At 43.4% G+C, this 26,961-nt stretch overlaps 1 protein-coding gene across 1 annotated transcript; it reads left to right on the top strand.

Annotated features, from left to right (window-relative positions):
* The first annotated feature begins 1,745 nt into the window (after positions 1–1,745).
* Positions 1,746–24,810, top strand: TM4SF4 (transmembrane 4 L six family member 4). The gene is made up of 5 exons (XM_012782839.3): positions 1,746–2,161; positions 2,940–3,029; positions 11,419–11,555; positions 23,108–23,297; positions 24,383–24,810. The coding sequence occupies exons 1-5, from the start codon at positions 1,988–1,990 to the stop codon at positions 24,398–24,400; spliced, it is 609 nt and encodes a 202-aa protein (XP_012638293.1). The 5' UTR covers positions 1,746–1,987; the 3' UTR covers positions 24,401–24,810.
* Positions 24,811–26,961: the final 2,151 nt, after the last annotated feature.

Genomic DNA, 26,961 nt, shown 5'->3' with positions numbered 1-26,961 from the left:
TCCTTTTCTTCCTTCTGCTTGTCTATACAAGTTATGTCCGGAAAGTATCCAGCCATCTAACTGTTCTCATCACATTAACAATGGCTGTATACTTTCCAAGCAGATCTTATATATCTGATTTTTCTACCAAAAAAAAAAATCACTTATTCATTGTGTGATAAGAAAAAAAATCACAATTGGTTGTTCAAAAAGAGGTATCTCCCACTGTGTACATACACTTCATAAGCCTATACTTTTCACATAGTGAAAGGATGATTTTGTTTGTTTCTATAAGGGAAAACCTATCAGAGACACGACATACTAGGTTTTGGCAGCACAGAGTCTTGATTTAAAAATCTTAGCTCTTCCTCTTATTATGTTGGGATGACCTTACAAAATTCATCTAACCTCTCTGAGCCGAGTGTCCTTGTCTGTAGAGGAGGCTCACTACCTTCTTCACAGAAGAGTGAGAGCATTTAAAGTGCTCATTTGTACTTGGCAAGTTATGCAAGCTTGATAAACATTTGCTGTTTTTCTTCTTTCTTTCTCACCCCAACCCTGAGATTTCTAAGTATCTCTATAGAGCAAAAATTCACATTTCTTAGAATCTTTAGAAGGAACCTCAGCGTCCATCTGATCTGCATTCTCTGGACTCTCCCCAGAGCCCCCGGGCAAGGGTCCAGAGCCCCCACACAGTGCTGTCCACTGCTTCCTGGGGAGCTGGTGGCCAATTCCTTCAAAGGACAGGTCTCACCATGGTAACAGTGTTACTTGCTTTTTATTGAGCTAAAATTGGATTCCCTAAAAAAGTCTACCTATTGTTCTTAATTTTAACCTTAATTTTTAACTCTCAGTGAAGACCTGGCAAAAACTCCCCTCTCCACCCCTTCATCCTTCAGTTGTTATGCAACACCAGTACCAAGCAGGGTCATCTCATAAAGTAGAGGTTGGGCCAGGCGTGACAGAGACCTTTTTAAGTGACACAAAGCAAGTTAATGATGAATCATGCCCCTGGCAGTTGGCAACATTTCCAATAGGGGTGCACTTAACCGCCTCCCACACTCTCTAACTGCTCTTCCAACTTTGTCCTCTCTGCCCCAATTGACTCATTAGGCTCCTTCCTCTCCTTTTCTGCACAATGTTGACCTTCATGTCCCCTTAGCATTTGAGAAGGTAGACGTTTTTTATTCCTATATGGAAGACATAACTGAACAAGCTGATTAGGAAAACTGTTTTTTCTAATTCTATCATATCTTGTAGGGAAGGAGATAGAACTTAATACTTGGGAAACAAGTAGAGAAATACAGCAATCAGACAATAAAATGAATAGTTATTCTGATTTTATCCTTAAAAAAAAAAAAAAAAAAAAAGCCCTGTAGGCCTGAGCTCAATGATACATGACTAGACCATCAAATTATTTCCCTGTTGAGGAAAACAGAAGCTCTTTTTCTGATAACTCTGCGTTCCAGGCTTTCAGCAGAAAAAACAAAGACACGCACTGCACACCATTAAGTACTTGGGAGACATGATTTTAACCAGGATGTAGCTCAATTATACAAGTGATTTATAAAGAGCCTGGAGGAAATACCTCTTGATTTGGGCAGGGGCGCTGTCAGATTAAAGGTATAGCAGATCTACATGCTGTTTGTTCCAGCCCTGTCTTCGATCGCTACAGTCTGAGTGTCTTGTCCGTGCTGGTGGATGATTAACAGAGGTTATTGGTCTCCATGGCAAAACGATTGAACGATTGCTCTGAACGTAATCTCATTTATGGGGTGCAAAAAAAAAGACTTCACGTCAGAGAGAATGTATAAATGTCCATCGCTGCTATATTTGAGAGGCTGAAGCAACTCCAAGGACACAGTTCATAAAAGTTTGGTTCTCAGCCTTAAAATACTGATTGAACTGGGGACAATTACCAGGACGCTCTGGCCGAAAAGCTTGAAGAGGCTCTGTGAAGGAGGCAGTGAGGAACTGTGTTCGCTGACCTGCATCCTACTCCCCCAGCATGTGTACAGGGGGCTGCGCCAAGTGCCTGGGGGGCACCCTCATTCCCCTCGCTCTGTTCGGCTTCCTGGCTAACATCCTGTTGTTTTTCCCTGGAGGAAAAGTGATAGACAACAACGACAACCTTTCTGATGAGATCTGGTATTTCGGAGGAATATTAGGAAGCGGGGTCTTGGTAAGTAGGGAAGTCTTAAAACCCCCCTAATGGACATCCCTCCAACCTTTTTAAATTGGGTACTTATTGAACAGGAAAATATTTAGTTGGTAACAGAAGCCCAAGCATTGCGTAATGAAAAGTCAGTACCTTAATTTATTTCCCTTCTCCCTTAGGATCTAACAAGGATATGTTAACTAAATTTACTAAGTAGTTAATCCCCACACTTGGGCTGGCAATTCTCATGGGTCTTTTGAGTCCCATGAACCAAACCGAAGGCCACATAATCACTTTATACCAATAAGATAGTTCCGAAACAATTTTTTAAATGAAAAACAATGCTTTTCTAGCAAATTATTGACTTAAAGCCACCAAGAGAAGCAGATTTCGGTGGAGTCCTCTTCTACTCTCACACTGATGATTTCTTTAGCTCTTGTTTCCAAGAGTTTGGAACCTCCACTTGAGAAAGAGAGAGGGAGAGAGAGGACGAGACTCACTTTTCATGACAAGTGAGAATAAGTTTCTTATCCTTGTCCTAACCCACTATCTAAACGGAAACTCAGGGTGCCAGATCTTAAAATCTTGCCTCATTGAAGCTGAAGTTAATCAGGCCAAATGGAACCTAAGTTCTCAATAACACTGCTTCCACCCCACCAGCCATGCTCTGTTACTTTTGCTGTGGCCTGTGAGCCCCCAAGTCCCGCAGGGTAGACGGGGCTCCTCACACAGCCAGGCAGGCTCGGGCTGTCCCCTCCCCTCCCCTCCCAGCCCCACGCTGAGCTGCTTCTCTTGCCGGCAGATGGTCTTCCCCGCGCTGGTGTTCTTGGGCCTGAAGAACAATGACTGCTGTGGGTGCTGCGGCAACGAGAGCTGCGGGAAGCGATTCGCGGTGAGTTTCCGTGCGGGCGGGCGCAGCCCCAGCATTACTCCGGGGTGCGCTGGCTGTCTCCCTGGGCTGGGCAGCGTGAGGGTGGGGGTGAGTGACCGGCCCCAGCTAGGACTCCGGGGAGCAGCGGGCACAGGGATAAGGCTGTGATTCTTCGTGCTGGTGCAAAATAACAATAATCATGATTTTTTAAAAAATACCACAGCCCTCAGACCTACAGGGTACGATAGTGTTTTAGGTTTTACAGACAGGCGGCGATGCCAGAGCTGGAAAGCCGGAGTGGCTCCATACACAGAATGCAGGCTCAGAAGGCAGAGGCGGGCGGTGGCTTTCCCTGTGCCATGGGCAGGCCATGAGAACTTGCACAGTCATTTCCGTTCTCTGATCCTGCATCGCCTCCTCTGTAAAGAGGACTCCAGTCAGGATAAAAGATAGTAACCTCCCCTGTCCAAGAGCCCCCTAAATTCCTCATCCAGCGGCTCTCACATTCACTGTCTCTGAGGCCCCACACCTGCCCACTTTCACCTCGATTCTGCCTCAGCACTTCTGTTTCCTCTCGTTTTACGTGGCCACCCATCTTTTAGTAGGTGAGCCAGAGAGACCAGGCATCTACATTCCAGGGGCCATGGAAAGAATGCGGTGACATGGGCCGGTCCCAGTCCTGCAGCTGGCAAGTCACCGTACTGCCCTGCCTCTCTTTGCTCTTCTGTAAATGAGAAAGTTGGACTAGATAAGAATTTCTCAAGTATGGAGCAAGCTCTGGTGATGCACAGACATGCTATATCTTCCAACAGCGTAGAATGTTACTCCTGTTCAATCCTCCTTCAATCCTTTTGAGTCTACCAAGAAAAATATCTTATTTTGATGGAAATAAGTCCTTACTATTCCTAACACTTATAATCGCCCTTTATAACAAAGGGAGAACAAGTTTCAGGCTCCAGGAATGCCAGCAACACTATTTAACTAAAATTTGATAATACTGTGTTTATGTCTGCTAATGATTCTAGTTTTTCATTCATAATAGTGATAGAAATCATAAAATAGAGAGTTGACAAGGAAAAAATATGAAGAGTTCAGGTATATTGATGTGGCAAAAATGAAGCATGGTAGAACTGTAATTACTGGTGTGGATGATGAGTAAGGCAGGCTCCTGCTCTCACCTCCTGGGGTTCAATTGTCCATCTAAGAGACTCATGAATCCCAGTAATGAACTAGACATGCATAGTTTACCTTCTTAAAGACAAAGGTTCATCTATGCATTCTGAAACAGAGTCATTTTGACATTTCTTTCCACCATTATTAGTTCATTTATTCAATCAAAAAATATCTATTGAGCACAGACGAAGGGCTGAGGCTAGTGTACTGTGCCTGCATTACAGTTTTCTGTGTGAGTCTCAAGATCATTCAAAGAGAATATAGCACCATGAGTCCCCAGTGAGCATTGATAATTGTTATTTTAGCATTTAAAATCATCATTTACAAAAAGATGTAGAAAATACCCACAATTTTTTTTTTTTTTTGAAACAGAGTCTCATTCTGTTGCCCAGGCTAGAGTACCATGGCATCAGCCTAGCTCACAGCAACCTCAAACTCCTGGGCTCAAGCAATCCTCCTGCCTCAGACTCCCAAGTAGCTGAGACTGCAGGTATGTGCCACCATTAGCCACCCAGCTAATTTTTTCTATATATTTTTAGTTGGCCAATTAATTTCCTTCTATTTTTAGTAAAGATGGGGTCTCACTCCTGCTCAGGCTGGTTTCAAATTCCTGACCTTCAATGATCCTCCTGTCTCAGCATCCCAGAGTGCTAGGATTACAGGCATGAGCCACCGCCCACAATTTATTTGATATAATTATATAATATGTTATATATGATATTTTGATATAATTAATTGTAAAGGAAAGGAAGAAATTTATAACTTATTTTTCCCCTTGAAGTATGATCCCATTATGCCTTGTGAACTTTTGAGGGATAAATTAGAAATGAGAGATTGAGAAAAAATTAGCAATTAAGAAAGTTGGATAAAAAGAAAGAAGAGTCATTACTTAGAAATCTAACATTTCGGCCAGGCATGGTGGCTCACACCTGTAATCCTAGCATTCTGAGAGGCCGAGGCGGGAGGATTGCTTGAGGTCAGGAGTTCGAAACCAGCCTGAGCAAGAGCTAGACCCCGTCTCTACTATAAATAGAAAGAAATTAATTGGCCAACTAATACATATAGAAAAAATTAGCCAGGCATAGTGGTGCATGCCTATAGTCCCAGCTACTCGGGAGGCTGAGGCAGTAGGATTGCTTGAGCCCAGGAGTATGAGGTTGCTGTGAGGTAGGCTGATGCCACGGCACTCACTCTAGCCTGGGCAACAAAGTGAGACTCTGTCTCAAAGAAAAAAAAAAAAAGAAATCTAACATTTCATTCCTGATGCTGAGTAGAAGGCTAAAGACTGCGCAGTATAAAAGAAGGGGTGTTTGTTCGTTTGATTTTTCTGTTTAGGTTTGTATATAATTACAGTGAGAAATGAAATAGCATTTAAAGTATTATGCAAAACTTGTTTTTTTTAATTAAACTTAAGCGAAGTCCATGATGAAGGCAGAAAAGTCATGTTTTTACAAGCACAGTTGAGTCAATAGGATCTGCAGTATCTGGTCTTCCCAATACGAGTTGTCTGTTGGGGTTCCGTTACTAACCCTCCAGGTGGGATCTGCCGTTGGCAGGAGTTGAGGATAACTCCTGCAAATGACCAGCTGACTGTCCACATGACCAGGCAGCGTCCGTGAAAGGACCAGCTGCGCCAGACTGTAAACCAAGGCCCCCAGCCACGGCTGCTCTGGACCAGGGTCAGCCACATGCTGTGTAGCCAGCAGAAGGATCTCTTGGTTTTCATTTGCTTGTTTCTTAATCAGCTGCCAACTTTGAAAAATTGAAAGATAGCACATAAAGTATCTAGATATCTGACTTCTTTTTCAAAAAATAAAAAATTAACCTCGCACCTCTGGGCCTGCCTTTTGGCAAAATAGCAGCCTGTCCTGGGCCTGGCTGAGCTCTGCGGGCCACACTGGCTGCTCTACTCACTTAGTGTCCCTGTCCCAACTTAAGGCCATTGAGTTCATGCCTCCTGCTTCAGACTCATGTTTCCTTAATGTTTTGAGGCTTTGGAGCACTAAGCAATAATCATCTTTCTAAAGTGAGGTATTTACATTTTGTCAGACAAGAAGAAAACAGCTACAGCATAATTCAGTGGGAATTGTGATGCTGAAGAGCTAAATTATTTTTCCAAATGCTCGTGGCGTTCCCCACCAAGTATGTCAGGGGCACTAGGCTCTCTGGAGAATCACTTAGGAGCCCTGCCAGGAGAAAGGCCTGTGAGGAAGACTCAGACTGAGCTGTGGGCTGCTGGGCCGAATCCTGCTGCCCTCCCTACAGCCTTATTCTGGCCTCTCTCGCCCTCTCCTCTCTGCATTGCTATGTCTTTCTGGAACATTCCCCAGAAGCCAACAGTGCCAGTCTCTTCCCTTTCCTTGGTAGTAAAACCAGGAAGTAAGAGAGGGAGAAGCAGGATGCAGTGGCTGCAGAGATAAAGAGAGACAATGAACTGGAAAGAGTCTGGGATCACCTGATTCCTGGTTTCACGGTGAAGCTGAGAAAATGAAGGCAGGTTTTCCTCCGATGGAATGTCTACTCTCTAACGTATTCAACTTGATCTCAATCACTTATTTTAAGATAAGAAAATTTTATCATGAAACACATGATAAATTGAAGTTATTTCATGCTGATTTTAAGGTGGATCTTATTCCATTTCTAAAAATTTTTTACTTTTAATTATTAAGGATACAAGACTGAAGCTCAGCCCCAGGGATCTGCCCTCTTTCAAATAAATTAGGCTAAAACAGAGTCAGAGAGTACTTTCAAGGTGGGCTTTGACAGCTCACCCTGGGTTTGTTTTCAGGTCACAAACCCTTCCTCTTTTTTCTGAGACAGAGTCTCACTCTGTTGCCTAGGCTGGAGTGCCCTGGCGTCAGCCTGGCTCACAGCAACCTCAAACTCCTGGGCTCAAACAATCCTTCTGCCTCAGCCTCCCAAGTAGCTGGGACTACAGGCATGCACCACCATGCCCGGCTAATTTTTTCTATATATATTTTTGGTTGTCCAGCTAATTTTCTTTTTATTTTCAGTAGAGACCATGTCTTCTCTTGCTCAGGCTGGTCTCAAACTCCTGAGCTCAAACAATCCACCCATCTTGGCCTCCCAGAGTGCTAGGATTACAGGCGTGAGCCACAGTGCCTGGCCCCGACAAACCCTCTTAAGCAGGAGAGTCTCAGTGACCTCTTGGCACCTCTCTGGGGCTGGTCTGCATTTCCTGCCCTCTTATCCTTTTTCCAAAAATGAGTCTCTCAAAGCTCAAGGGGACAGCTAATTAATCTTATCAACTCATTCATGTTAAGTACGTGCTTTAATAAGAGACTTTTGGAGACCTTGGATTTGACTCAAAGGAGTGTCTTTAATGACGAGGCAAAAGGTTAGATTGATGAGATATTTGGGGGCAGGCAGGCATGTCAGCATCCTTAAAGCGTATCAGGTAGATCAAGGCCCACCCCACCCACGGGCAAGGCCAGATGGCTGGCTGACCTGCCTGTTTCGAAGAAAGATCTTGGTCCCGTCCTACACCAGTCTATGTGTTACACAGCCCGCACTTCTTCCCGCGCCCGGCTCACCAGTGCCCTCTAGGGGTGCCTCCTGAGCGAGCACTTCTAGGGACTCCCTTCTGCTCTTCGTGGTCCTAGAAGCCGAAAGCATCCCTAATCTACCTCTTCATTCCTCAGAGTGACAGCCAGTTTGAGCAGGATTATAGAAAGGCATTTCTTTAGAAGGAATGGATTATCTTGAAACAAGAAATTAAAGTATAGAATTATATTTCTCCACAAAACATTTTCTATGCTTCAAAGTCCTCTGCTATCAAACGGATCACGGCAGTTGCAATCTCTCGTGAGGACGTTGCAAGGACTGCGGGGCGACGCTGCGTGGGAGAGGAGGGGAGGAAGTACCAGCTAAGTGCCTGGGGTGTTGAGGGTACATAGATCCTCGAGAAATACTTGTGGGATGAATGCAGTAAATGAACACGTAAGAGGGATTTCAGGGGATTTCCATACTCTATCAGGCTCAGTCCTCACAGTAACCCTTTGAGTTTGGTATGAAACTCCTATTGTTTTATAAATGAGGAAACAGAGGTTCATGTAAGCTAAGTTTCTGGCTGCCACACCCTCTCCCCCACTTCCGAAGCCTAGCTGAGGCAGAAAATACAGGATATTAACGTTTTAGGAGAAAAAAAGAATTCAAATAATGTCTATGCATGTCTTGGAATGTTTGCTAAAGAAGAATGCCTTGCCCCCCAGACATGCTTTGGCCAGCATAAGCACCTGCGTGACCCGGGACACATCACGGGTGGCGACAGAGCCAGGATCTGATGCCACCTGTCTGCCTGCAGAACCCAATAGAGAGGGAGGCCTCCAAGCTGACAAGTGAATTAGAGGGTATCTGATTACAGGGCCTTCCTATCTTCCCTTTCAAGGGGAGCATTTACAGCATGTGCTATACACATATTTCTTTGACGATGTGAACAGAACATGTGCGCTGAGCAGCCATGAGGGAATTTGCCTGTTTACTTCCTCACCACCCCCCCCCCAAGTTATGCTCTCTGCATTGGTGGGAAGTAAGAGTGTGTGACGATATGATAACAAAAATATTATAATATAATAATGACATTTATCAAGTGCTTGTTAATGTCACGAGAAATTAGCCAAATCTCGTGCATAGGCAAAAGAGATTTCTGGGTGTCCTATCCGTGAAGTACTTGGCATTTTCTAGGAGCCTACCACACCTGGGATTACCCGATTTTCTAGAGTTGTGTACCTTTGATTCCCTATTTACTACTGATTACTTTATCTTACATATTGTGAGCTCTGTGATGCAGGTGTGTATCATTGAGCTTTGTTTTACAGAATAGGCTCTGAAGGCAAAAATATATATATATGAACTTACCAAGGTCATAAGGGAGGAACTAGACTCAGACCAAGATCCATCTGCCTGTAACCATGCCTTCGACCACAACCGTAGCATTTCTCTTTGCTGTTTTTCCACTTAGACTAGGTAAAACAAACCCATAGTGCAAAAACTACAGAAATCTCCCATTTCTGACTCCAAAGTCTGCCAATTCCCCTCCTCAGAGGTCCCTACTATTCCCAATTATTGTCTCCTTCCAGAGATACCCCTGGCCTTTTGTCATTTATTCTAAATAGCATCATTTATGGAGTGTCTACTCTCTAACATATTCAACTTGATCTCAATCATGTTTAAGAAAATTGTTATCATTAAACCCATGACAAATTGAAGTTATTTCATGCTGATTTTAAGGAGGATCATATTTCATTTCTAAATTTTTTTTACTTTTAATTATTAAGGATACATAATGCTTGCATATCTTTATAGGATTCATGTGATGTTTTGATACAGGCATACAATGTGAATTAATCAAATCAGGGTAGTTGAGGTATCCAATACCTCAGGCATTTAGGATTTCTTGGTGTTAGAAACATTCTAATTTCACTTTTTTAGTTATTGTAAAGTATACCCTAACTTACTGTTGATTATTATAAGTCACTTTGTTGTGCTATCAAATATTGTTCATTCTACCTAACTATATTTTTGCACCTATTAACCATCCCCACTTTATCACCCTCTCCCCACTACCCTTCCCAGCCCCTGGTAACCATCATTCTACTCTCTGTCTCCATGAGATCAATTGTTTTTAATTTAGCTCCCACATATGAGTGAGAACATGAGAGATTTGTCTTTCTGTGTTTTGTTTATCTCACTTAACATAATGTTCTCCAGTTCCATCCATGTTGTTTCAAGTGTTCTTTTTGTGGCTATATAATATTCCATCTTATATATGTAGCATGATTTCTTTATCCATTCACCCATTTATGGACATTTAGGTGAATACCATAGCTTGATTATTGTGAATAGTACTACAATAAACATGAGAAAGCAGATATCTTTTCAATATACTGAATTCCCATCCTTTGGATATATACCCAGCAGTGGGATTGCTGGACTATATGGTAGTTCTATGTTTAGTTTTTTTGAGGAACCTCCATACTGTTCTCCATAGTAGTTGCACTAATTTACATTCCCACCAACAGTATACAAGTGTTCCCTTTCTTGACATCCTCACCAGCATTCATTATTGCCTGGCTTTTTGATAAAAGCCATTTTTAACTGGGGTGAGATGACATTTCATTGTAGTTTTGATTTACATTTCTTTGACGACTAATGATGTTGAGAATTTTTTTCATGTGCCTGTTGGACATTTGTATGTCTTCTTTTGAGAAATGTCTAGTCAGATTCTTTGCCCATTTTTTAATCAGATTATTTGATTTTTTTTTCCTATTGAGTTGTTGGAGCTCCTTATATATTCTAGTTAATTAATCCCTTGTCAGATGGGTAATTTGCAAATATTTTCTCCCACTCTGTGGGTTGTCTCTTCCCTTTGTTGATTGTTTCCTTTGCTGTGCAGAAGCTATTTGGCTTGATATGATCCCACTTGTCCAATTTTGCTTTGGTTGCCTGTGCTTTGATGATATTACTCAAGAAGTCCTTGCCTGGTCCAATGTCCTGAAGCATTTCCCCAGTGTTTTCTTTTAGTAGTTTCTTAATTCCAGGTCTTAGATTTAAGTCTTTAATCCATTTTGATTTGATTTTTGTATACAGTGAGAGATAAGGGTCTAGTTTCATTTTTCTGCATATGGATATCCAGTTTTTCCAGTACCATTGATTGAAAATATTGTCCTTTTCCCACTGTATGATCTTGGCACCTTTGTCGAAGATAAATTCACTATTGATGTGTGGATTTATTTCTTGGTTCTCCATACTGTTCCATTGGTCTATGTGTCTGTTTTATTGCCAGTACCATGCTATTTTGGTTACTATTCTAGTCTGTAATATAATTTGAAGTCAGGTAATGTGATTCCTCCAGTTTTATGTAAGGTTACTGCCAAATCTAAGATTCTTTGATTCAATTATAGATTGGCCTTACATGTTATCCCATTTAGGAGATTTTATCCTTGACAAGATTAAAAAGGCTTGGTTCAAAGATATCAAACCATAAGCAGCATTCCAGTCTTCAATGAATAGGTGAAAAAGATAAGGAAATGGAGTGAAGAAGGGAACATGAGACACCAAAATTCATTCTAGAAGACCCCACAGGCCCCTACTATAAAGCCTGGCTGCTACCCTGTAACTTCCCTGTAGTCACCATATTCAACAGGCTGGTTAGGTTTGCTGAGTGTAATCTCCAGACCACCTGAAGAACTTGGCTGTCTCTCTCCTTCTCTTTCAGATGTTCACCTCCACAATATTTGCTGTGATCGGATTCTTGGGTGCTGGATATTCCTTTGTGATCTCAGCCGTCTCAATCAACAAGGGTCCTAAATGTTTTATGGGCAATAGTACGTGGGGATACCCCTTCCACGACGGGTAAGGCTACACCCTGCAATGCCCAAGTGTCACCACCAGGGGCGCAGGCAGGTAAACCACCCACCGGGAGAGGCTACGCACTTCCCCATCATCTTCCTTACACAAGCCTCAGGCCTGCCGCCCCTCTGAGGCAGAGCTGGAGTTGTGGAGTGGAGCAGGGTGGCACAGGGCCTCCCCTGTCATTCCTCTTTTGACAGACACCAGGAGAATTAACAGAAAGAGGATGCCTCAGTCGGCCTGAGGGAAGGAGGAGATTTGCAGTAGCACCACTTGCATCCAAATATTTATTAGCAGCAATGCAAGGCAATTAGTAAATTAATAAACAGAATAGTGGCTTCATTACAAATCTTACAATAGAAAACAAGAACGATTACTCACTAACTGGGCTCAAAGGCTTTGACTAAGACCCGGAATTGCCTATAATTAAACAATATTTTAAGGTGCAAATTTACAGAAAATCTCATTGAAAACATTGCAGGTTCTTCACGTTAATATTAATAGAACTCATTAAAATAACATTTCATATGTTCATGGTGCTTTGTAGGTTGTAAATAACCTTTTCTCCCACAAATTTATAATTTAATCTCCTTAGCAACCCCAAGAGGTAGTTACTCTCTCCAAGGCAGGCTCAATAAATTTAATCTGCTCAAAATCACACAGTTAGTTGAGGGCAGTGATAGGGCTCAAACTCAGGTGTTCTGAATTCAAGTCTTCACTTTCTTTTCTTTTTTTTTTTTTTGAGACAGAGTCTTACTCTGTTGCCTAGGCTAGAGTGCTATGGTGTCAGCCCTGCTCACAGTAACATCAATCTCCTGGGCTCAAGCCTCCCAAGTAGCTGGGATTACAGGCATGCACCACCATGCCTGGCTAATTTTTTATCTATATATTTTTAGTTGGCCAATTAATTTCTTTCTGTTTTTAGTAGAGTACAGGATCTTGCTCTTGCTCAGGCTGGTTTCGAACTCCTGACCTTAAGCGACCCTCCCACCTCAGCCTCCCAGAGTGCTAGGATTACAGGCATGAGCCACCACGCCCGGCCTGTCACTTTCATATTACACATCCTTCTGCCCTGCTCTGGCCAGGACTGCAATGCCAGTCCAGTAGCCAGTAGCCAAATGCACTATTTAAATTTAAATTCATTTGAATGAAATAAAGTTCGAAATTCCTCTGCCACACTAACTATATTTCAGGTACTCAGTAGCCACATCCAGCTTGTAGCCACTGTATTGAATAGCATAGATGAAGGACATTTCCATCACTGCAGACAGTTCTGTTAGAGCCACACTAGACTTTAACCTCCAAGAGGGCTTGGACCGTTTCTGTTGTGTTCACTATCTCTTCCCCTCTGCCTAGCACAGTGATGGGCATATCCTGGGGTCAGGGGGATGGGGGGAGGAAATATGATTATTGGGTCTTTCTGCACATGAACGATAGGTCCATGTCCCCCAAAATATGTAGAACATCAATATATTAACTAGAATCCCTATTATCAATTTACCATAAGATTCTAAAGCACCTCAAGAGCCGGCTTCAGACTGGGGAGGCAGAGGGCCCTAGTCCTGTTGTGTTGTGGGTCTCGGTTTGTTCAGAGGTACCACATGAGATATCCCCACTCCATTCTCATAGTTAAACAGTCTGAGGTCTCTAACATCCTCATAGCCAGGCATCCTCAAACTGCGGCCCGCCAAGGACATTTATCCGGCCCGCCGGGTGGTTTTGCCGCCTCTGCCTGTCCTGCTTAGCAGCTGACTCGTCCTGGGCCCTTGTGCGCATGTGTGGAATGTGTGCCACACTCTCCAACAGCCCTCCAACGGTCTGAGGGACAGTGAACTGGCCCCCTGTTTAAAAAGTTTGAGGACCCTTGCTCATAGCACTTGCAACAATTCCCAAACCTATTTATTAATAGTTTACTGTGGAAAGCTTTCTTATCTTGCAGGGGACTGTTAGGGCTATACTGCCATGGGGTGGTTTGCTTGAGCCTAGAATTCAGATGCCAGAAGGCCAAGCCATCCCTTGAGATTCTTTCCCCTGCAGCTCACTCTCCCCACCTAGGGGTGTGTCCATGAAACTACAGATGATGTTTTGCTGAAAGGACCCTTCTGTTAATTCCATCAATAGCATCAATGCAGCCGTAAACATATTTTTCTTTTTATTCTGTTGTGCGAATAATACTACCCCATGAACTTAAAATCAGTTAGAATAAATCTATCTCTAAAACAAAGGAGAGAGAACAGAAATCCAGAAGATGTCAAGAAATAGTCCAAAGCAGTGCAAAGGTCTCATGTAAACTGACTTTAGCCCCCTCCCCTGGCACACCCACACCCTGTGTGGGAGGGGTGGTACCAAGGGCCAAGGACAAGAGTGACCACTGGTCTGTGGGCCACCACAGGACGTGGCAACATGGGGAAAGGACAAGAAAACACTTCTCAAAGTACTCTGTTTGTCCTTCTGGGAAAGCAAGTTTTTATTCACGTCGCAGCCATTTATTGTGCATTGCTCTATGATAGATGCCTTCACACATTATTGCATCTACTCCTCACATAAGCACCTAACCCCTCCATTAACAGGTATCAGACTATAAAGATTTTATAATAAAGACAGAATAGAGTAAACCTTGCAGGCAAGCAACAACCTTTCAGAATTCTCTCCCTGTCTTCTGTTCATGGTATAGCTTTGGTAATTATCTGAAGGGAGAATGATTTGAATACCTAGACATCTGCACAGTGGCTTCTAACTATAATGTGGCCAAAAATTACTGTATAGCGGCCGGTATATTTGAAATCATATATATACCACAGTTTCCAGGTGATTGATGAAGTATTTAAGAGTGATTTTGACTGTTCGTGTTTGTCTTAGTCTGTTTTCTGTTGCTCATAACAGAATACTTGAAACTACATAATTTACTAGTATAAAGAAAAGGGGCCAGGCATGGTGGCTCACGCCTGTAAAATTCTAGCACTCTGGGAGGCCAAAGCAGGCGGATTGCTCAAGGTCAGGAGTTCAAAACCAGCCTGAGCAAGAGCGAGACCCTGTCTCTCCTATAACTAGAAAGAAATTAGCTGGACAACTAACATATATATAGAAAAAATTAGCCAGGCACGGTGGTGCATGTCTGTAGTCCCAGCTACTCAGGAGGCTGAGGCAGCAGGATTGCTTGAGCCCAGGAGTTTGAGGTTGCTGTGAGCTAGGCTGACACCACGGCACTCACTCGAGCCTGGGCAACAAGGCGAGACTCTGTCTCAAAAAAAAAAAAAAAAAAAAAAAAAAGGAATTTCTTTCTTATAGATAGGGAGGCAGAGAAGTCCAAGGTCAAGGGGCTGTACCTGGTGAGGGCCTTTCTGCTGGTGGCAACTCTCTGCAGAGTCTCAAGGCAACGCAGCACATCCCACGGTGGGAGGCTGAGTGTGCTTGTTTAAGTCTCTCTTTTCTTAGAAAGCCACCTGTCCCACTCCTATGACAGCCCATTAATCCATTAACCTGTTAATCCATTCATGAGGACAGAACCCTCATCACCCAATCACCTCTTAAATGCTCCACTTCTCAATACTGCCACATTGGGGATTAAATTTCAACCCAAGTTTTGGAGGGGACAAATATTTAAACCACAGCAATGATTTCTTTCCTTCACATTCTAACTTTAGAATTTAATCCCACGTCAGATATAAGCCGGTCTCTGTGCAAGCTGTGAAATATGCCATGACAGTTACGGGAAGGGCATCTCTGGGGACAGGCCTAGGTGGAGTGTGTCTTACTCCATCTCTTTGCCGCCTGGCAGGCTCTCAGCAGCTTTCCGCTTGCTCCTGGCATCCTGTTTCCCATCTTCTGAGACGGGAACTCACATTCCTTTTTGATCTGATCTCCCACTGCGAGCTCCAAACCTTCCGTCTGCCTGCAGAAGCTCATCTTGAGTTTCTCACAGCAATAATTGAACCTTCTTTCGCTTAGTGTTTTCCAGTTAACAAAGTGCCGCCACCCACGATGTTTCATGCAATTCTTACAAAAAAAGTTTGTAAGATTCTTAACTGTCCTTCAGAGGTAGGAGAGCTGATGCCCAGAGAAGACAAGTGACTTGCTCAAAGGAGTAGAGTTTCTTAGTGACTGAAGCTCAAATCCAAGTTTTCTGGCTCTACGTTACAGCGCTTTTTCTAGAACACAAATTTATATTGATTCATACTCTCTGCTTTTTTGGGTTTTTGTGAGACATGGTGCAGTGCGGGTCTCACCATAATTCACAGCAACCGCTAACTCCTGGGCTCAAGGGATCCTCCTGACTCAGCCTCCGGAGTAGCTGGGACAACTGGCATGTGCCACTACACCCAGCTAATTTTTTTCTATTTTTTTGAGTAGAAACAGGGTCTCACTCTTGCTAAGGCTGGTTTGAACTCCTGACCTCAATCCTCCCACCTAGGCCTCCAAGAGTGCTGGGATTACCGGTGTGAGCCACCATGCCCAGCCACTATCTGCTTTTTGCCTAGATTCCCTTCTGGCAAAGCTCATGGGCCTCGGTCTCCTACTCTTTTTCACTATACTGTGGACTCTTCTTATCCTTCAGCTCCCAGTGTGCGGGCACGTGGCATTGTTGTTACTGCCGTGAGCCTGATATGTACACAGTTACTTAGAGAGTGGAAAGGACCAGCCACTCGTATGAGCCCAAACAAGACTGAGACAGCTGTCACTCTTCCTCATTGCTAAAGGACCGCAGCAAGTGGAGGCAGCTGCTTGGCTTCCTCTCCTTCTTGTTCTTCTTCCTCTTCCTCCTCCTCCTCCTCCTTCTCCTCTTTCTCCCCAGTGATTAAATGTTAAGTGTTTTTATATACATGATCTCACTTAATATTCCTCATAAATTGGAGAAAAATTTTTATGCCTAGAGGAAAAAATTAAGTTCAAAAAGAGTAATTTTCCCAGGGCTCCACAGCTAGTAATTGATAGAAAGAAAAGTGATTTTAAATACATTCTGTCAGTACCCTACTCCATGCTGAAGCCAAGCCTAAACATGGAACATAGAAGGGCGCACAAAGTTCCTGCCCCACTGAGCAACGTGGGTTCGGGTGACAACACAGATGAGGCCCTTACGTAATCACAGAAGGTGCCGAAATGAGAAGGAGTGCAGGTGGGGACTGGCTTTGGAGGATGAGCAGAAGTTTGCCCTGCAGAGAGGGAGGGAAGCACATTTCGGGCTCAGGAAATGTCAGGACACTGTGCGGCCTGAAGCTCAGGGTGAGTGTCGGGGAGAGCAGCAGAAGGGGACACCACGTGACAGGCTGTGACTGAGGCAGGCCGGACCCTCCAGGGCATCATGAGCACAGCAGGGTACTTCAAGCAGGACACGGTCTGGCCGCTTTGGACTTCTAGAACAGCGAAGCTGGCAACATGGAGGGTGAAGAGAAGGGCTCAGTAACCGAAAAGAGAGAAAAGAGGAAGGTTGGGGCCATAATCCAGGTAAGATGATGAGCACTGAGCACCTCCAAGGCAGTGGAATTAGGACTCTCTGAAAGAGACAAATTTCAGAGACTGTTTGAGATGGAATCATGGGGATTAGGTGTGAGGAGAAAAGGGGAAGGTTATCAAAGTGGACTCTGAGATTTCCAGCTTGGGATGCAAAATCCAGGGCTGTAGGATTTAGTACTGTTTTCCCCAGAAATGTTTTTTGGTGATAATATCAAGGAAGCAAAGACAGTTAACTTTTTCTGTCATGAGAACCACATTAAAGAAGCATCCTAGATGGAAAAAGAAACCTGGGATATTTTGAGATACACCCTCTGGGCTTTCCTTGTGGTAGGACCTCCTCCCACCCAAGGTCTTCCTTTCTGAGACAATTGACCACCCTTACATTGACCCTGAGCTGCCAGGGAAGGGAAGCAGCTGGCACAGGCCATGGGGACAGCCATGGGAGGGAAAGCTAGAGGAAGAGCCAAGGACATTCAGCAGGGGGAGAAGGACGTAGCCAAGCATGGCACCCCCAGGTCAGGCTGCAGCTTTCCCCGTTCCCTGGGAAAGAGTTGAGTGGCGGGGAGAGCACTCTCAAAACAGGGACTCAGACCCCAAGACACTGAACTGAATACAATTAAATAATCTGCCAGGACTTTCAGTTAAGACTATCTGCATTTGCACTTCAAAGATTGCTTATTAGCTAGGAGCCCATGAGCAGCGTGTGCACATATTCCCAAGAGCTAAAAGCCACATGATTAGGATGAGGTTGGATTGCACCACGTGATCTCAGCTTTCATGAAGCAGAAATGCTTCACAAATGTTAGGAACCAGCTTTGCCTTTGGCTGACTTAGGGTCCAGTCACACCTCTGCCACGTGCCAGAAGTATGATCTTGGGCGATGCACTTGTCTCTCAGGCTCTTCATCTGTGAAATGGGGTTACCAGCAGCATCTGTCTCACAGGTTTAGGTGAGAATAAAATAACATGATGTACATACAGCACTCAGCACAATTCCTGCCACGTACCACTTGATAAACATTAATCCTTATTTTAATTTTATGGCTATAACTGGTTGTTGTGAATGGAATTCATTATTATGCATTAGAACTTTCTAAAATGTTATGCTTTTATAATAATAATCTGCAACTTAATTAATTCTTTCAAGGCACAAATAAGATTCAAAGAGAATACTCTCTTTATTGTCGTATAAGTAAATCTTGATTGACATACTATTGTAGGCGTATTGTGTAAATCAAATTTCATAAATAAATCATAGTTAAAATATAGTAAGGGAATAGAACTACTCCCATAGAGGCTGTTTGTGTAATGGGTAAGAGCTCTGGCTTTGGAGTCAGACAGACCTAAGATCAAATCCAGGCACTTCCATTTATTAGACTTAACTTCTTAATCTGTGAAATGGGTATATGGTCATTCGTTCAGTGACTGCTTACTGAAGGGCTACTCCATGCCAGGCACTGTTCAAGTAAAGCAGCGCCTCTTTGTAGCATTAGGAAAGATGACCTAAAGCAGCTAGCTCAGTGCCTGGCACATGGTCAGGGCCCAGCAAATGATAGCTGCTGCTCTTTATGGAACACTCGCTGTGCTGGAACTGGGGACAGAGATGGGGAGACATGGTCTCCGCCTTTGTGAGTTTATAGTCCTGAAGAGAAGACAAACCAATGGGCAGACAGTGACAGCACAGGGTCCTAGAGGCTCTGTACACAGGGAAGCACAGAAGGGTATTAACCCAGGCCAAGGGTGGGAGCATCGTGGAGCTTTTCTCACAGGAAGTGCATCTGAATTAGCCACAAAAAAATGGGCCATGCAAAGCATTTGGGCTCCCCTTGTTCCTTTCCTCAGCTGCCTTCACTGCTGGATGGAAGGGAGCTCTATGGAACCAGGCCTTCCTCCCCCCTTGTGGATGGGATTACTGCAGCTCAGGTGGAAATGCTCTCCATAATAATCGGATGCTTTAAAACATCAGTTAAGTGGTTTTAAACTGCCTTTGCTCTCCCTGCCTCACAGAGTATGGAAACATGGTTAGCTACCAGGTCCATGAAAAATTCAGGTCCCCTCTCGCCCCAGGGCTGGGGAGTTGGTCACAACAATCAAACTGCACGTGCAAACAGCCTTTCTCTGCCAGGATCTCTGAGACTGTCAGAACCTCAGCACGGCTACCTGTGGTGGGTTGTGAGGCTGCAGCAGGAATGGGACTGAGAGGATTTCTCCAGGCGTCCAAATTCAATTCTTGCTTCCAAGTCTCCCCCCATAAGCGTTTCGCCAATCTCACCACCAGGTGGCGCTGTGATCCCACTACCGTACCATCGCTGCAGCAGAGGGCTGAACTCGGGCTTGACAAGTACTTCGCCTTAGAGTCTTTTTTTTATAAACTGTGCCTGGAAAATACTGCATTTTTATAACCTCTTATAATCACCAAGTTTTAAAATTGTAAAGATAAAAAGGACTACATGGAAAAACACAGAATAGAAAGACGGTGTTTGATGTTTTTGAAAAAACGCTTTTTCCCAGTGGGCAACAGGTTTGCCACGAGAACACAGATGTCTTGAAAACCACCCCTAAATCAAAGCCAGAATGGGAAAGGAAAAGCCTCCTATCAACATCCTGGTGACTGGACATGTAGATTCGGGCAAGTCTACCACTACTGGCTATCTAATCTACAAATGTGGTGGCATCAGCAAAAGAACTATTGAAAAATTTGAGGAGGAGGCTGCTGAGAAGGGGAAGGGCTCCTTCCAGGGTGCCGCGTCTCGGATGAACTGAGAGCTGAGCACGCGCGTGGCATCACCACTGCCGTCTCCCTGTGGCAGTTTGAGGACAGACAGTAGTACACGACCATTGGTGATGACCCGGGACACAGAGACTTTATCAAAAACACGACTACAGCCACAGCTCAGGCTGACTGTGCTGTCCCGATTGCTGCCACCGGCATTGGTGATTTTGACGCCCGTATCTCTGAGGATGGGCAGACCGTGCGCGTGCCATTCTGGCTTACGCACTGTGTAGGCGACAGCTAGTTGTTGGCGTTAGCAAAATGGATTCCCCTGAACCACCCTATGGTCAGCAGAAATACGAGAAGTCATTAAGGAAGTAGCACCTACATTAAGAAGATTGGCTACAGCCCTGACTCTGTAGCATTTGCGCCAATTTCTGGTTGGAATGGTGGTGGCATACGAGAGCCAAGTGCTAACAAGCCTGGCTCAGGGATAGAAAGCTACCTGTACAGGTGGCAATGCCTGGATTGCCTCCTGCCACCGCCTCGTCCGGTGGACAGACAAGCCCTCTCATCTGCCCTCCAGACGTCTGCAAAAGTGGTCATATTGGTACTCTCGCTGTGGGCCGAGTGGGGACTGGTGTTCTCAAACCCCGCATGGAGTCACCTGTGCTCCAGTCCACATGACAACTGAAGTCAAGTCTGTTGAAATGCACCATGAAGCTTTGTGCGAAGCTCTTCCTGGAGGACAGTATGGGTTTCAATGTCAAGAACATCTTTGTCAAAAATGTTTGTCATGACATTACTGGTGACAGTAAAGATGGCCTGCCAATGGGAGCAGCTGGCCTCACTACTCAGGTGATTATCCCGAGCCGTCTAGGCCAAATCAGCGCTTCTTACGCCCCTGCACTGGACTGTCACACAGCAAGTTTGCTGAGCTGAAGGGGAAGACTGATGACCAGAATGGCCATTCTGGTAAGAAACCAGAAGATGGCCCTAAATTCTTGAAATGTGGTGATGCTGCTGACATTGATATGGTTCCTGGCAAGCCCACGTGTGGTGAGAGCTCCTCTGACATCCTCCTCTGGGTCATTTTTCTGTGTGTGACACAAGACAGACAATTGTTGCGAGTGTCATCAAAGCAGCGGATAAGAAGGCTGCCGGAGCTGGCAAGGCCACCAAGTCTGCCCAGAAAACTCGGAAGCCTGAGTGAATCCTCTCCCTGGTGCCTGCCACCCCAGACGAAATGAGTGGTGCAAGAACGGTCTCAGAACTGTTTGTCTCAATTTGCCAGTTCAGTTTAGCAGTAAAAAACTAGTTAATGATAACAACGCTCCATAAAGCCTTCAGAAAGGAGAATGTTTTGTGGACCATTTTGGAATTTTTTCCATGGGGCAGTTTTAAGTTATCAGGCTTTAAAATCGTTGCTTTTTAATAGAAACAACTTGACCAAAAATCTGTCACAGAATTTTGAGACCCATTAAACAAAGTTTAATAAGAAAAAAAAAAGTACTGAAAAGAATAGTCTTATGCAACTATACATAAGGTGTATTATCTCGGTGAATTCTCACGATTGTGAGGTGAGCCCTTTTCATAAATGAAGAAACTGACGCTAACTAAAGAAGGGCAGCAACTTGTATTGCTCACACAGCTGGTAAGAGGAACACTTGGATTCAAACCCAGGTTCATCTCAACCCAAAACACCAGGCTCTTTCCGTTAGACCAGACTGCTTCAATTAAGTGAAATAATGACAATACTAGCGTGTATTGAGTATTTACTATATGCTAGGCACTGATTTCAGCACTTTACTCATATTAAGTCACATAATCCTCACAATAACCCTATGATGTGGTAGATAATGTTACTCCCATTTTACAGATAAGTACACAAGTCACACTAGCTAGCAAGCTGCTAGTACCTGTGCTTTTATGGAAAGGTGAATTGATGCTATAAACAATGTTTTATTTTTATTTTTATTTTTATTTTTATTTTTTTTTTGAGACAGAGTCTCACTTTGTTGTCCAGGCTAGAGTGAGTGCCGTGGCGTCAGCCTAGCTCACAGCAACCTCAAACTCCTGGGCTCGAGTGATCCTTCTGCCTCAGCCTCCCGAGTAGCTGGGACTACAGGCATGCGCCACTATGCCCGGCTAATTTTTTTAATATATATATCAGTTGGCCAATTAATTTCTTTCTGTTTATAGTAGAGACGGGGTCTCGCTCTTGCTCAGGCTGGTTTTGAACTCCTGACCTTGAGCAATCCGCCCGCCTCGGCCTCCCAAGAGCTAGGATTACAGGCGTGAGCCACAGCGCCCGGCCCAATGTTTTATTTTTAAATCAAGAGCAAAATGCTCATTCCTTCCTTTATGATAAAGGCCATTATAAATATCCCAAAAGCAATAAGATGAACATTAATTTAGTAGCCAGATGGAGAGTTTCTCATTGAAGCTCTGAAAGGATGGAGGAAAAGTAAAGGAAGAGACCAATTTGTGGCTTTAAGAATGCAAGAAGAAATTGTAATAATCCACAAGATTTTACCCACTTGGCTCTCATTTTTATTTCAAAGATAGAATACTCGACATCTCTCCTTCAAGACACAGTGCTCTTTATATCATAGTGAACTCTCACTATATGTAATAAAATATAAATATATTGCAGTTTCTCCTAATTCAAAGTTTATGTAAAATGTGTATTAAGGCAGCAGATTGTTTCTACCTTTTGAGGAAAATTCATTACATCTTTCTGTGTGTGAAATTCCTACATGTTAACAAAAATAAAGTTGACTCAAATTCACGATTTGGTTAAAATTAGGCCTTAAAAAGATCAGGCTCTTTCTTCCCTTTAGCTCTGTGACACAACTGTACTTTGCATGGCTTCATGTAGACTTGATAGATAATTTGTCAAAAGTTGAAGTGGTCTCCAATGACAATAGCTAGGGCAAAGGCCATGAACGTTTGCGAAATTCTATTCCTGGCGTGTCATCATTTTTCTGGCCCTATCATAGGTAGTGAATTTACCCATCCTCTTGGTCAGCTCACAAAAAAGCTGCTAAGCTAACACTTAGTAGTCATGTGACCTGGGAGGAAGTCATGTAACCTCTCTGTGCTCCAGATTCCTTATTTGTGAAGTGGAAAAAAAGATTCATAGGTTTGAATGAGGAAAAAATGAGTGAGTATGTGTGAAGTGATTAGAACAGGGTCTGTCACGTAGGATGTACTCCATAAAATAGGGTAGAGTTTTTTTCTTCTTTTGTTATTACAGGGTATTTTTTCATGGAGCTTGTTTTGAATGGAAAGTATTGCACAAGAAAAGTTGCTACGGTAACTTTCCAGTCTACACACAGAATTGCATACTTTTTAACAAATGTCTCCTCTCTCCTTCCTGTCACCAACAGGGATTATCTCAATGACCAAGCCTTATGGAGCAAGTGCCAAGGGCCCGCTGATGTGGTTCCCTGGAATCTGACCCTCTTCTCCATCCTGCTGGTCATAGGGGGAATCCAGATGATTCTCTGTGCCATCCAGGTGATCAACGGCCTCCTGGGCACCCTCTGCGGAGACTGCCAGTGCTGTGGCTGCTGTGGGGTAAGTAAAGAGCGTTGTTGTTTCTTCTCAGCATGAGGGAGGCCAAGGCAGGGCACCAGCACTGACGGGAGGAGGGGGTGGTGAGGGTGGCCACCTGCTGCAAACCAGGCCAGGCTGGGAACTCCATCAGCTCATGGAGACAGCGATGCCGTCGTGTTACTGGAACCTAGAAGTTCTACTTTCTGTGCATGTTAACATACCCAGGCTGAAGCTGGCCACGGTGTTCAGTCTCACATCCAATTGACCACAGTCCTGGAGACAAAGAACTGTATCTACATATAAAAGTTTACAATGATGCTAATAAGAAGATACACAGAAAGTGAGCATTTGTCATATGGGCCTATTGTCAGTAAGAATATCTCACGGCCTGGCCTGCAGTGTTTTCACTTCCTCAGGTGAATAGAACACAGCAATGCAAAACCTAGATTTAGATATGGTTTCTGATTTTATATATATATAAATATATATATCTATGTGTGTATATATATATATATATATATATATATATATATATTTTTTTTTTTTAGACTAAGTCTCACTCTGTTGCCTGGGCTAGAGTGTTGTGGTGTCAGCCTAGCTGGTGACAGCAACCTCAAACTCCTGGGCTCAAGCGATCCTCCTGTCTCAGTCTCCCGAGTAGCTGAGACTACAGGCACATGTACCATGCCTGGCTAATTTTTCTATATATATTTTTAGTTGTCCAGTTAATTTCCTTCTATTTTTAGTAGAAACAGGGTCTCACTCTTGCTCAGTTTGGTCTTGAACTCCTGACCTTGAGCAATCCTCCCGTCTCAGCCTTCCAGAATGCTAGGATTACAGGCATGAGCCACCACGCCCAGCCTAAAATAATTTTTAATAATAAATGATGCAAAACAAAATGAAGCTTCAATTTCTATAAATTCAACACAGGTAAGTTACAAATTAAAGCTCTGAAACAAAATCAGAGAAATATAGAAAATATTCAATAGGCAACCAATAAAGGCCAGTAGGAAGACAGGGGAGGGAGGGGAAGAAGGAAGGGAGAAGAATCTATTTAAAAAAAAAAAGGAATGAAATCATAATTGATTCACTTTTCTACCTTCTAGGGAGATGGACCAGTTTAAACCTCTGTGATGAGCTGCTCTAACCTACAGAATGAAGGAAGATACATTAAACTAATTCTTCTCTTCTTGGGTTTGTAAACTCCTGTCTGCTTCCTAACTAGCAAAGTGCAGGGCGGGCAGAGTTATTTCTTCTTCTTTCCAGCTAGTTTTGTTTGAGTTAGAGTTTTGTCATTTTCAAATAAAAAATAGGTAGGCCACTTAACAAATTTGATTTATTATAAATCTTTCAAATTAGCTTCTTTTTAGAATTTAAGAAGAGGTTCAAAGCAAATTGTTCATGATTGTTTTCCTCAAATTTGTAAAATGTATTAAGTCACATGGATTGTCACACTGCTTCTTTGTATATATTTATTTACATAAAACATAATTTAAAGCAGGAAAATTCATTAAAAATGAGATGCTAAGAACAACTTTTGTTTTCACAATTTATGGGAAAAAAGAATGATTGATTTATCACAAATATTTTTTACTCAATGACTTTTTTGCTAATTTGTTTGAGTTACTTATGAGTAGTCCTTTGAGACTATCATCATTTGCCAGGATTACTTGATGCATATTAAATTAAAATCTGAATTCAGAGGTAAAATAACAAAGATTGTGTGTGTTCTAGGAGGGAGGGGCAAAAGGTTGAATGAGTAATACCTTCTCATCTTTTCTACAAATGCTTTCTTCCCCTTTGAGCAAACAAAAAACTTTTTTAAAAAGTCAATTTGGGTAATAATTTTGTCGGCCTATTGCACAGGATTAAGATAACAAGTATTATTAATTCTGTGTGTTATATGAAGACATCACTTTGGTTTTATGAGTCAGGCATGAATATGAAGTCAAAGTCATTCTGTTGACTTAGATTCAAACCCCAACTCCACCACACACCAGCTTAGTGGTATTTTCTAAGTCTCCATTTCCCCATCTGTAAAAAGGACTGCTGAAAGGTAATCAATCATCCAGGAAATTTTGAGATCACCCGAGGGAGAAACAAAGGCCTGTGGGATTATCCACGTGACTGACATGCAATAAGAAGGATCCCAGAGAGAATTACAAGCCAGACGGTCTCCCTTCTGCTCCTGCCAGGTTGATAGTCTGCGCTATGTAGGTTAGACACACTGAAAACTAAGTCAAAGAGGTATAGTCTTCAGTAAAGCAACTAACAATCACCTACTGTGTACCAGCCACTGGAGGTGGCTGGCAGAAGATACAAAGAGTTACACGCTGTGATTTTGCCCTCACTGCAGTGAAAACTCTGATATCAGAGATTGTATTAATATATGCCACCTGAAACTTAATAGGCAGAAAGGCACTAAAGATCTCACGGGGGGACTATAAACACACACACACACACACACACACACACACACACACAAGAAGTGTTTCAATTCAGTTCAGACCATTTGTTCTCAAACATGGCTAATCATCAAAATCACCTAGGAAATGTTCTAAAATTACAGATTCCTGAGTCACAGCCTAGACCTACTGCATCTGAAAATCTGGGCACGAGGCATGGAAGGTTTTGTGGGGGGTTGGTCATTTATTTTATTTTTAAAGCTCACCAGGTGATGCTGAAAACCATTCACTTTGAGCAGGGGTCCTCAAACTTTTTAAACAGGGGGCCAGTTCACTGTCCCTCAGACCATTGGAGAGTGCGCACTGTGGGCCCGGGACAAGTCCGCTGCTAAGCAGGACAGGCAGCTGCAGCAAAAACACCCAGAGGGCCGGATAAATGTGCTAGGCAGCCCGCATGTGGCCCACGGGCCGTAGTTTGAGGACGCCTGACTTTGAGTAACCATGGCCTTAGATCACTGCCTGGCAGAATGAAGATGGGTCAGGCCCTATTACTGCCCACCAGGAGCTCACACTTTACTGATGAATATTAACACCAGGCAGTCCATGCTAAACCCTAAAGTGTGGCCCAGGTAATAAGGTCATGATGCTCCAGAAGTTCAGAGACATCAGGCTACTAGCACTGTTTCCCCTACCTGAGTTCTTTTCTTTTTTTTAAAGATGAACACCATTAATTGGATTATCTGAATTCTTTGATGAGGAAATTTGAATGGGGGTAAGAGGCATCAATTCCTTATTTAGGGGTTTTCAGTGATACAGAATTTGAGAAAAAAGGGAATTGTAGTCATCATCAAATCTGGTCTCGTTATTTTATAGATGAAAAACTGAAATAGGCCTTTGACAAGTTTTCACACAAAAAGACCATTTTTCAAATTCAGTTACCGTAAAATTAGAGAAAATAGCTTACCATGAAGAAGAGGACTTAGAAGGCAAAGACAGGAAACAAATGGTAATTTGTGTGGGCCTCTCCCTTTGGAGGTTCCCCTGTACACACTCACACTCACACACACACACACACATACACACACACACACACACACACACACGCACGCACGCGCGCCAAGGTGGGTCTTCAGACTGTCCAGAAAGAAACCTCTCTTATGGGAGTTGCCAACTTTGTGTTGCTTACTTTAGCACGTGACTTATTTCTCTACACTTTGGATTACAAGTTCCTTGAGGCAAGAGCAGTATGTGATTCAAATCTACAGCCCTAGTGCCTGACA

This window comes from Microcebus murinus, chromosome 1 (genome assembly GCF_040939455.1).
Source record: "Microcebus murinus isolate Inina chromosome 1, M.murinus_Inina_mat1.0, whole genome shotgun sequence".
In the NCBI taxonomy this organism is placed as follows: domain Eukaryota; kingdom Metazoa; phylum Chordata; class Mammalia; order Primates; family Cheirogaleidae; genus Microcebus; species Microcebus murinus.
The sequence above is the reverse complement of the archived record's forward strand: the minus strand, read 5'-3'. Positions and strand labels throughout refer to the sequence as shown.